Source organism: Microtus pennsylvanicus, chromosome 1 (assembly GCF_037038515.1).
Source record: "Microtus pennsylvanicus isolate mMicPen1 chromosome 1, mMicPen1.hap1, whole genome shotgun sequence".
NCBI classification, from domain to species: domain Eukaryota; kingdom Metazoa; phylum Chordata; class Mammalia; order Rodentia; family Cricetidae; genus Microtus; species Microtus pennsylvanicus.
Window position 1 is genome coordinate 62,223,932 of NC_134579.1, and position 11,547 is coordinate 62,235,478.

Genomic DNA, 11,547 nt, shown 5'->3' on the forward strand with positions numbered 1-11,547 from the left:
TATTAACAGGTATAGAACTTTGAGAAGCTCTTGGGGATGTGATTCCTGTATTTCCTGAGGTGGATTCTATAGATAACGGTGCTGTTGAAGCCTCTGATATGGTTGTTTTGGTATTGGTGATGATGGAGGTGAATAAGTTGGTTGTTTCCCCTGGAGTTGATGTCCCTTGGGATGCTGTCTGTACAGGAGGTGAGCCACTTATGAAAGGTGGAAAAGTTGATGTGGTCACCTCTGTGAGTGTGGTATGAGGTGTGCTGCTGGTCCTCATGGTTTCAGTGTGCAGAGTCTGAGAAGATGTTGTCAGTTCCTGAGTGGAAGTGATGGGTGTTGACACAGTGGACAGTTCCTGTGGTGAAGATGTCATTGAGAACTGTGTGGCAGCAGATGGAGAACTTGGAGTAACTACAGCAGTTGTGTGCGCTGCGTCTACTGAGGGGGTTTCAGTAGAGGGTAAAGTTAGAGGTGAACTGTTCCCGGTGTCAGCATACACAGAGGTTGTGTCTCCAGGAGTAGGAGTTCTCTGGGACTCTGCTTGTGTCACAGGAGGTCCCCTTGGGGAAGATGAATGAGTTGGTGTGGACACCTCTGTTATGGAATTTTGAGGTGGGCTGCTGGTCACAATGCTCTCAGTGCGGTCATTGTGAGAAGATGCTGACAATTCCTGACTAGAGGTGATGGGAACTGACAGTGTTGAAAGTTCCTGTGGTGAAGATGTCACTGAGGCTTCTGTGGCAGTAACTGAAGAGGTTCGGATAGTGACTAAAGCTGTGCTTCCAGGAGCAGAGTCTGTAGAGGGGGCTGTGGTGGGCACCTCTGATGTGGTTGATATTGTGTTGATGACAGTAGAACTGGAGGAGACGGGTGTTTCATCTGAAGAGGAAATCGCATGGGACACCGTCTCTCCTGCAGTTGAGCCACTTGGGGAAGGTAAGAGAGATGATGAGGTCACCTCCATGAGTGTGGTTTGAGCTGTGCTGCTGGTCTCTGTGCTCCCAGGGAGGTCATTCTGAGATGTTGACAATTCCCCAGTAGCAGTGATAGGTGATGTCACTGTTGAACTAACATTTGGTGAATTTGTTGTTAAGCCATCAGTATTGACAGGTAAGGAACTTTGAGAAGAAGTTGGCGATGTGTTCTCAGTATTTCCTGAGGTGGAATCTGTAGAGAATGCTTCCATTGACACCTCTGATATGGTTGGTTTGGTGTTGGTGACACTGGAGGTGGAGTGGTTGGTTGTTTCTTCTGGAGTTGATGTCCCTTGGGACGCTGTCTGTGCAGGAGGTGAGCCACTTGGGGAAGAAGAAAAACTTGATGTGGTCACCATTGTAAGTGTAATTTGAGGTGTGCTGCTGGTCTCCATGCTTCCAGTGTGGAGGTTCTGAGAAGCCTCAGTAGCAGTGATGGGTGTTGTTACCATTGACAAGACATTTGTGGAACTTGTTATTGACACATCAGTATTGACAGGTGTGGAACTTGGAGAAACTGTTGGCGATGTGGTCCCTGTATTTCCTGAGGAGGACTCTGTAGAGAATGCTGTTGTTGGCTCCTCTGACATGGTTGAGTTTGTGTTGATGATGGTGGTAGTGAAAAGATTAGTTGTTTCAGCTGGAGATGATGTCCCATAGGACAGTGTCTGTGCAGGAGTTGAATTACTTGGGGATGGAAAAAAACTTGATGTGGTCACCTCTGTGAGTGTGGTTATAGGTGTGCTGCTGGTCTCCATAGTTTCAGTGTGGAGGTTCTGAGAAGGTGTTGGCAATTCCTGAGTGGAAGTGATGGGTGTTGTGACTGTTGACAGGACATTTGGTGAATTCGTCGTTGACACGTCAGTATTGACAAGTATAGTACTTTGAGAAACCGTTGACAATGTGATTCCTGTATTTCCTGAGGTGGAATCTGTAGATAATGGTATTGTTGGAACCCCTGATATGGTTGGTTTGGTGTTGGTGACACTAGAAGTGGAGTGGTTAGTTGTTACTTCTGGAGATGATGTCCCTTGGGTCACTGTCTGTGCAGGAGGTGAAGCACTTGTCAAAGGTAGGAAAGTTGATGTGGTCATATCTGTGAGGGTGGTTTGAGGTTTGCTACCGGTCTCCATGCTTTCAGTGTGCAGAGTCTGAGAAGATGTTTTCAGTTCCTGAGTGGAAGTGATGGGTGTTGACACAGTGGACAGTTCCCGTGGTGAAGATGTCATTGAGAACTGTGTGGCAGCAGATGGAGAACTTGGAGTAACTACCGCAGTTGTGTGCCCTGTGTCTACTGAGGGGGTTTCAGTGGAGGGCAAACTTGTTGGTGAACTGCTCCTGGTGTGATCATACACAGGGGTTGTTTCTCCATGAGTGGGAGTTCTCTGGGACTCCTCGTGTGTCACAGTGGGTCCCCTAGGGGAAGATGAATGAGTTGATGTGGACACCTCTGTTATGAGATTTTGAGGTGGGCTGCTGGTCCCAATGCTCTCAGTGCGGTCATTGTGAGAAGATGCTGACAATTCCTGACTAGAGGTGATGGGAACTGACACTGTTGAAAGTTCCTGTGGTGAAGATGTCACTGAGGCTTCTGTGGCAGTAACTGAAGAGGTTCGGATAGTGACTGGAGCTGTGCTTCCAGGAGCAGAGTCTGTAGAGGGGGCTGTGGTGGGCACCTCTGATGCCGTTGGTATTGTGTTGATGACAGTAGAACTGGAGGGGACAGTTATTTCACTTGTAGAAGAAATCCCATGGGACACTGTCTCTCCTGCAGTTGAGCCACTTGGGGAAGTTGAAAAACTTGATGTGGTCACCTCTGTGAGTGTGGTTTGCGTTGTGCTGCTGGTCTCTGTGCTCCCAGGGAGGTCATTCTGAGATGTTGACAATTCTCCAGTAGTGCTCATAGGTGATTTCACTGTTGACAGGACATTTGGTGAATTCATCGTTAAGCCATCAGTATTGACATGTACGGAACTTTGAGAAAAAGTTGGCGATGTATTCTCAGTATTTCCTGAGGTAGAATCTGTAGAGAATGCTTCCATTGACACCTCTGATATGGTTGGTTTGGTGTTGGTGACACTGGAGGTGGAGTGGTTGGTTGTTTCTTCTGGAGTTGATGTCCCTTGGGACGCTGTCTGTGCAGGAGGTGAGCCACTTGGGGAAGAAGAAAAACTTGATGTGGTCACCATTGTAAGTGTAATTTGAGGTGTGCTGCTGGTCTCCATGCTTCCAGTGTGGAGGTTCTGAGAAGCCTCAGTAGCAGTGATGGGTGTTGTTACCATTGACAAGACATTTGTGGAACTTGTTATTGACACATCAGTATTGACAGGTGTGGAACTTGGAGAAACTGTTGGCGATGTGGTCCCTGTATTTCCTGAGGAGGACTCTGTAGAGAATGCTGTTGTTGGCTCCTCTGACATGGTTGAGTTTGTGTTGATGATGGTGGTAGTGAAAAGATTAGTTGTTTCAGCTGGAGATGATGTCCCATAGGACAGTGTCTGTGCAGGAGTTGAATTACTTGGGGATGGAAAAAAACTTGATGTGGTCACCTCTGTGAGTGTGGTTATAGGTGTGCTGCTGGTCTCCATAGTTTCAGTGTGGAGGTTCTGAGAAGGTGTTGGCAATTCCTGAGTGGAAGTGATGGGTGTTGTGACTGTTGACAGGACATTTGGTGAATTCGTCGTTGACACGTCAGTATTGACAAGTATAGTACTTTGAGAAACCGTTGACAATGTGATTCCTGTATTTCCTGAGGTGGAATCTGTAGATAATGGTATTGTTGGAACCCCTGATATGGTTGGTTTGGTGTTGGTGACACTAGAAGTGGAGTGGTTAGTTGTTACTTCTGGAGATGATGTCCCTTGGGTCACTGTCTGTGCAGGAGGTGAAGCACTTGTCAAAGGTAGGAAAGTTGATGTGGTCATATCTGTGAGGGTGGTTTGAGGTTTGCTACCGGTCTCCATGCTTTCAGTGTGTAGAGTCTGAGAAGATGTTTTCAGTTCCTGAGTGGAAGTGATGGGTGCTGACACAGTGGACAGTTCCTGTGGTGAAGATGTCATTGAGAACTGTGTGGCAGCAGATGGAGAACTTGGAGTAACTACCGCAGTTGTGTGCCCTGTGTCTACTGAGGGGGTTTCAGTGGAGGGCAAACTTGTTGGTGAACTGCTCCTGTTGTGATCATACACAGAGGTTGTTTCTCCATGAGTGGGAGGACTCTGGGACTCCTCGTGTGTCACAGTGGGTCCCCTAGGGGAAGATGAATGAGTTGATGAGGACACCTCTGTTATGGGATTTTGAGGTGGGCTGCTGGTAACAATGCTCTCAGTGTGGTCATTGTGAGAAGTTGCTGACAATTCCTGACTAGAGGTGATGGGAACTGACACTGTTGAAAGTTCCTGTGGTGAAGATGTCACTGAGGCTTCTGTGGCAGTAACTGAAGAGGTTCGGATAGTGACTGGAGCTGTGCTTCCAGGAGCAGAGTCTGTAGAGGGGGCTGTGGTGGGCACCTCTGATGCCGTTGGTATTGTGTTGATGACAGCAGAACTGGTGGGGACAGTTATTTCACTTGTAGAAGAAATCCCATGGGACACTGTCTCTCCTGCAGTTGAGTCACTTGGGGAAGTTGAAAAACTTGATGTGGTCACCTCATTGAGTGTGGTTTGCGTTGTGCTGCTGGTCTCTGTGCTGCTCCCAGGAAGGTCATTCTGAGATGTTGACAATTCTCCAGTAGCGCTCATAGGTGATGTCACTGTTGAAATGACATTTGGTGAATTCATCGTTAAGCCATCAGTATTGACATGTACGGAACTTTGAGAAAAAGTTGGCGATGTGTTCTCAGTATTTCCTGAGGTGGAATCTGTAGAGAATGCTGCCTTTGACACCTCTGATATTGTTGGTTTGTTTTTGGAGGTACTGGAATTGTAGGGGTTCATAGTTTCTTCTGGAGATGGTAGCGCTTGGGATACTGTGTGTGCAGGAGTTGAACCACTTGGGGAAAGAAAAAAACTTGATGTGGTCACCTCTGTAAGTGTGGTCTGAGGTGTGCTGGTGGTCCCCATGTTTTCAGTGTGCAGAGTCTGAGAAGATGTTGTCAGTTCCTGAGTCATGGTGATGGGTGTTTTGGTCGTAGACGGGACTCTTGGTGAATGTGTCATTGAGACATCAGTATTGACAAGTGTGGAACTTTGAGAAACCTTTGGAGATGTGGTTTCTGTATTTCCTGAGTTGGAGTCTGTAGAGAGTGCTGCTGTCGGCACCTCTGATGACGTTGGACTTGTGCCGATCACAGTAGAAGACAAGCTGGCTGTTTGCCCTGGAGATGATGTCAGTTGGGACACTGTATGGGCAGAAGTTGAGCCACGTGGGGAAGTTGAAAACATCGATGAGGTCACCTCAGTGTGTGTGATCTGATGTGTGCGGCTGGTGTCCATGCTTCCAGTGTGCAGAGTCTGAGAAGATGTTGTCAGTTCCTGAGTGGAAGTGATGGGTGCTGACACAGTGGACAGTTCCTGTGGTGAAGATGTCACTGAGAACTGTGTGGCAGCAGATGGAGAACTTGGAGTAACTACTGCAGTTGTGTGCCCTGTGTCTACTGAGGGGGTTTCAGTGGAGGGCAAACTTGGAGGTGAACTGTTCCCAGTGTCAGCATACACAGAGGTTGTGTCTCCATGAGTGGGAGTTCTCTGGGACTCCTCGTGTGTCACAGTGGGTCCCCTAGGGGAAGATGAATGAGTTGGTGTGGACACCTCTGTTATGGGATTTTGAGGTGGGCTGCTGGTCCCAATGCTCTCCGTGTGGTCATTGTGAGAAGATGTTGACAATTCCTGACTAGAGGTGATGGGAACTGACAGTGTTGAAAGTTCCTGTGGTGAAGATGTAACTGAGGCTTCTGTGGCAGTCCCTGAAGAGCTTTGGATAATGTCCGGAGATGTACTTCCATGAGCAGATTCTGTAGAGGGTGCCACGGAGGGCACTTCTGATGTGGTTGGGAATGTGTTGGTGACAGTAGAACTGGAGGAGACGGGTGTTTCATCTGAAGAGAAAATCCCATGGGAAACAGTCTCTGCTGAAGTTGAGCCACTGGGGGAAGGTAAGAGAGATGATGTGGTCACCCCGGAGACTGTGGTTTGAGCTGTGCTGCTGGTCTCTATGCTACCAGGCAAGTCATTCTGAGATGTTGACAATTCCCCAGTACTGGTGATAAGTGATGTCACTGTTGACAGGACAGTTCGTGAATTCGTCGTTAAGCCATCAGTACTGACAGGTATGGAACTTTGAGAAAAAGTTGGTGTTGTGGTCTCAGTATTTCCTGAGGTGGAATCTGTAGAGAATGCTGCCATTGGCACCTCTGAGATGGTTGGTTTGGTGTTGGAGGCAGTGGAGGTGGAGAGGTTCGTATTTTCTTCTGGAGATGATAATGCTTGGGATACTGTCTGTGCAGGAGTTGAGCCATTTGTGGAAGTTGAAAAACTTGATGTGGTCACCTCTGTGAGTGTGGTTCGAGGTGTGCTGCTGGTCTCCATAGTTTCAGTGTGAAGGTTCTGAGAAGATGTTGACAATTCCTGAGTAGCAGTGATGGGTGTTGTGACTGTTGACAGGACATTTGGTGAATTCGTCATTGACACATCAGTATTAACAGGTATAGAACTTTGAGAAGCTCTTGGGGATGTGATTCCTGTATTTCCTGAGGTGGATTCTATAGATAACGGTGCTGTTGAAGCCTCTGATATGGTTGTTTTAGTATTGGTTGTGATGGAGGTGAATAAGTTGGTTGTTTCTTCTGGAGATGATGTGCCTTGGGACGCTGTCTCTGCAGGAGGTGAGCCACTTATGAAAGGTGGAAAAGTTGATGTGGTCACCTCTGTGAGTGTGGTATGAGGTGTGCTGCTGGTCCTCATGGTTTCAGTGTGCAGAGTCTGAGAAGATGTTTTCAGTTCCTGAGTGGAAGTGATGGGTGCTGACACAGTGGACAGTTCCTGTGGTGAAGATGTCATTGAGAACTGTGTGGCAGCAGATGGAGAACTTGGAGTAACTACCGCAGTTGTGTGCCATGTGTCTACTGAGGGGGTTTCAGTAGAGGGCAAACTTGGAGGTGAACTGCCCATGGTGGAAGCATACACAGAGGTTGTGTCTCCAGGAGTGGGAGTTCTCTGGAACTCTGCTTGTGTCACAGTGGGTCCCCTAGGGGAAGATGAATGAGTTGATGAGGACACCTCTGTGAGGGGATTTTGAGGTGGGCTGCTGGTCACAATGCTCTCAGTGTGGTCATTGTGAGAAGAGGTTGAAAATTTCTGACTAGAGGTGATGGGAACTGACAGTGTTGAAAGTTCCTGTGGTGAAGATGTCACTGAGGTTTCTGTGGCAGTCCCTGAAGAGCTTTGGATAACGTCCGGAGATGTACTTCCAGGAGCAGATTCTGTAGAGGGTGCCACGGAGGGCACCTCTGATGAGGTTGATATTGTGTTGATGACAGTAGAACTGGAGGGGACAGTTGTTTCATCTGAAGAGGAAATCCCAAGGGACACTGTCTCTGCTGCAGTTGAGCCACTTGGGGAAGGTAAGAGAGATGATGTGGTCACCTCATTGAGTGTGGTTTGAGCTGTGCTGCTGGTCTCTATGCTACCATGGAGGTCATTCTGAGATGTTGACAATTCTCCAGTAGCGGTGATAGGTGATGTCACTGTTGACGGGACAGTTCGTGAATTCGTCGTTAAGCCATCAGTATTGACAGGTAAGGAACTTTGAGAAGAAGTTGGCGATGTGTTCTCAGTATTTCCTGAGGTGGAATCTGTAGAGAATGCTGCCGTTGACACCTCTGATATGGTTGGTTCGGTGTTGGTAACACTGGAGGTGGAGTGGTTGGTTGTTTCTTTTGGAGTTGATGTTCCTTGGGACGCTGTCTGTGCAGGAGGTGAGCCACTTGGGGAAGGAGAAAAACTTGATGTGGTCACCATTGTAAGTGTAATTTGAGGTGTGCTGCTGGTCTCCATGCTTCCAGTGTGGAGGTTCTGAGAAGCCTCAGTAGCAGTGATGGGTGTTGTTACCACTGACAAGACATTTGTGGAACTTGTTATTGACACATCAGTATTGACAGGTGTGGAACTTGGAGAAACTGTTGGAGATGTGGTCCCTGTATTTCCTGAGGAGGACTCTGTAGAGAATGCTGTTGTTGGCTCCTCTGACATGGTTGAGTTTGTGTTGAGGATGGTGGTAGTGAAAAGATTAGTTGTTTCAGCTGGAGATGATGTCCCATGGGACAGTGTCTGTGCAGGAGTTGAACCACTTGGGGAAGTTGAAAATCTTGATGTGGTCACCTCTGTGAGTGTGGTTTGAGGTGTGCTGGTGGTCCCCATGTTTTCAGTGTGCAGAGTCTGAGAAGATGTTGTCAGTTCCTGAGTCATGGTGATGGGTGTTTTGGTCGTAGACAGGACTCTTGGTGAATGTGTCATTGAGACATCAGTATTGACAAGTGTGGAACTTTGAGAAACTGTTGGAGATGTGGTTTCTGTATTTCCTGAGTTGGAGTCTGTAGAGAGTGCTGCTGTCGGCACCTCTGATGAGGTTGGGCTTGTGCCGATCACAGAAGAAGACAAGCTTGCTGTTTTCCCTGGAGATGATGTCCCTTGGATCGCTGTCTGTGCAGGAGGTGAGCCAAATGAAGAAGTTGAAAACATCGATGAGGTCACCTCTGTGAGTGTGATCTGATGTGTGCTGCTCGTGTCCATGCTTCCAGTGTGTAGAGTCTGAGAAGATGTTGTCAGTTCCTGAGTGGAAGTGATGGGTGCTGACACAGTGGACAGTTCCTGTAGTGAAGATGTCATTGAGAACTGTGTGGCAGCAGATGGAGAACTTGGAGTAACTACCGCAGTTGTGTGCCCTGTGTCTACTGAGGGGGTTTCAGTAGAGGGCAAAGTTAGAGGTGAACTGCTCCTGGTGTGAGCATACACAGGGGTTGTTTCTCCATGAGTGGGAGTTCTCTGGGACTCCTCGTGTGTCACAGTGGGTCCCCTTGGGGAAGATGAATGAGTTGATGAGGACACCTCTGTGAGGGGATTTTGAGGTGGGCTGCTGGTAACAATGCTCTCCGTGTGGTCATTGTGAGAAGAGGTTGACAATTCCTGACTAGAGGTGATGGGAACTGACAGTGTTGAAAGTTCCTGTGGTGAAGATGTCACTGAGGTTTCTGTGGCAGTCCCTGAAGAGCTTTGGATAATGTCCGGAGATGTACTTCCATGAGCAGATTCTGTAGAGGGTGCCACGGAGGGCACCTCTGATGTGGTTGGGATTGTGTTGGTGACAGTAGAACTGGAGGAGACGGGTGTTTCATCTGAAGAGGAAATCCCATGGGAAACAGTCTCTGCTGAAGTTGAGCCACTTGGGGAAGGTAAGAGAGATGATGTGGTCACCCCGGAGACTGTGGTTTGTGCTGTGCTGCTGGTCTCTATGCTACCAGGGTTGTCATTCTGAGATGTTGACAATTCCACAGTAGCGGTGGTAGGTGATTTCACTGTTGACCGGACAGTTGGTGAATTCGTCATGAAGCCATCAGTACTGACAGGTATGGAACTTTGAGAAGAAGTTGGCGATGTGTTCTCAGTATTTCCTGAGGTGGAATCTGTAGAGGATGCTGCCGTTGACACCTCTGATATGGTTGGTTTTGTGTTGGAGGCACTGGAGGTGGAGAGGTTCGTAGTTTCTTCTGGAGATGATAATGCTTGGGATACGGTCTGTGCAGGAGTTGAGCCACTTGGGGAAGTTGAAAAACTTGATGAGGTCACCTCTGTGAGTGTGGTTCGAGGTGTGCTGCTGGCCGCCATACTTCCAGTAGTGATGGGTGTTGTGACTGTTGACAGGACATTTGGTGAATTCATCATTGACACATTCGTTTAGGCTTGTTTCTAACTAGTTCTTATAGTTTAAAGTAACCCATAGCTTTAATCTATGTCTTTTACTTGCTCAGTTATCTTTACTCTGTTTGCCTTCGCATCTGACTGGTGACTCGCCTTTCTTTTTCCCTGAGACCTCTCTATATCCAGAGGTCCTGACTAGCCTCTTCCCACCTACCTGTTGGCCATTTATACGTTGCATTTGTTTAACTAGGTAATGATGTGTTGCTGTTTTTATGCTGCGTGCCTAAGGCACCTGATTGGTCTAATGAAAAGCTGAATGGTAAATAGCTAAGCAGTAGAGGGATAGGTTGGGCAGGCAGGCAGAGAGGATTAATAGGAGGAAAACCCTAGGCTTGGGAGCAGAGAGAATGAGGGAGAAAGAGAGGGAAGCACCCGGGGCCAGCCAGATGCCTGTCAATGAGCTATGGAGTAGGAAATACAGAATGAAAGAAAGGTTAAAAAAAAAATTCCCAAGGCAAAATATATCTATGAAGAGAAAACGGTTAATTTAAGTTTAAAAAGCTAGCCAAAAACTAGCCTCAAATCAGGCCGAACATTCACAACTAATAATAAGTATCCATGTCATGATTTAGGAGCTGGTTAGTGGCCAAAACAAAAAAACAAACAAAAAAAGTCAACCAAACAAAAGCAAGCAAGCAAACAACAACAACAACAAACCCCCTCCTACAAGGACACCCTATTTACACCATTTTATCTACAAGTAGCGACTCTGTTCTAGAATTGTACAGTGTATGTGACCTACAGAGTCCCTCAGGGCAGCTTATTTTCACAGGACAGAGAGAGAGAGAGAGAGAGAGAGAGAGAGAGAGAGAGAGAGAGAGGAGAAAGATATGCATGCACGAACAAACAAGGTTGAGCGGTAGAGGGTACAAACACCATGTGTGGGTTAAGAACATAGCAACTGCTTAATATCCAAAGCGTACTTACATTCACCTCACAACATCTGCACAAATAAGGGCCACTATTCCTGCTTTCTACACAAGTAGGGGCCTCTTAGAGACCCGGCTTTTCCAAATTTTTCAGCTCTAAAAGCCAGGACTACAATACCCAAGTTCCTAACCTCCACGTCAAAGTTCTCCATGTCCTTCAGTGCCATGTTGTGTAGGAAGTTAAGGACTACCAGGCTGAGACAGGTCAACCTGGAGTCTTCCTGGTGCTGTCCTGCCTTGCCAGAGGGGTGGCCCAGCGATGTCAAGGGATCAGAACATCTGGGTGCTGACAGTGCAGAAAAAGGTTTCCCTGTTGCTGTTTCCCTTTCACTGGATTCCTGGCGTCTTTGTCCTCGATGCCGCTCCTTCTCACCCCTCCCCAAGGGAGCAGTTAGGACCCAGCAACATCTGGCACCCAGAACAGGGATTTCTGGCACAGGATTTGAGTTTGCTTGACTGTTCAGAGTTCTTTTTTTCTTTCCGTCGTGGCTGTAATTTTTTTTTTCCCAGAACAGGTTCTAGTTGCCTTCCTCTCCTCACCCGCGGTGCTGGACGGTGTGCCTGACATGGTGTAAATCAATGAGAAGGCCCCTTCATGTTGTGTGTTCTCAGTCCCTTTAGTGGGAAAGTGTTGGGACCCCTGTACTTTACTTTTTTGTGATGTCTGTCACATTTGTCTGCCTGTCTGATTGGAAACTCCTAGGTTATATAGTGAGTTTGAAGTCAACCTCAACTACGTAATGA

At 47.6% G+C, this 11,547-nt stretch overlaps 2 protein-coding genes across 2 annotated transcripts; both read right to left on the reverse strand.

Moving 5' to 3' along the window:
* Nucleotides 1–272: 272 nt before the first annotated feature.
* On the reverse strand, nt 273–1,848 carry LOC142841414 (uncharacterized). Its single transcript, XM_075958564.1, has 2 exons — nt 489–1,848; nt 273–429 (listed from the first exon to the last, which is right to left on the reverse strand). The coding sequence occupies exons 1-2, from the start codon at nt 1,721–1,723 to the stop codon at nt 273–275; spliced, it is 1,392 nt and encodes a 463-aa protein (XP_075814679.1). The 5' UTR covers nt 1,724–1,848.
* Nucleotides 1,849–2,102: 254 nt separating this feature from the next.
* LOC142842293 (uncharacterized) lies at nt 2,103–8,689 on the reverse strand. The gene is made up of 3 exons (XM_075959189.1): nt 6,395–8,689; nt 3,919–4,006; nt 2,103–2,200 (listed from the first exon to the last, which is right to left on the reverse strand). Exons 1-3 carry the CDS (start codon nt 8,687–8,689, stop codon nt 2,103–2,105), a joined length of 2,481 nt encoding a protein of 826 aa, XP_075815304.1.
* Between the last annotated feature and the right edge of the window lie 2,858 nt (nt 8,690–11,547).

Excerpts from the sequence above, each read along its gene's own strand:
- LOC142841414 (XM_075958564.1), bottom strand. The coding sequence starts at position 1,723 with ATGGAGACCAGCAGCACACCTATAACCACACTCACAGAGGTGACCACA. Across the intron at positions 430-488 it reads CCTGGAGACACAACCTCTGT|TAGACGCAGCGCACACAACT; the intron begins GTATGCTGACAC and ends AAACCCCCTCAG.
- LOC142842293 (XM_075959189.1), bottom strand. The coding sequence starts at position 8,689 with ATGGACACGAGCAGCACACATCAGATCACACTCACAGAGGTGACCTCA. Across the intron at positions 4,007-6,394 it reads GCTCAACTCCTGCACAGACA|GAACTGTCCACTGTGTCAGC; the intron begins GTATCCCAAGCA and ends TCTTCACCACAG. Across the intron at positions 2,201-3,918 it reads CACTGAAAGCATGGAGACCG|TTCTCAATGACATCTTCACC; the intron begins GTAGCAAACCTC and ends GCTGCCACACAG.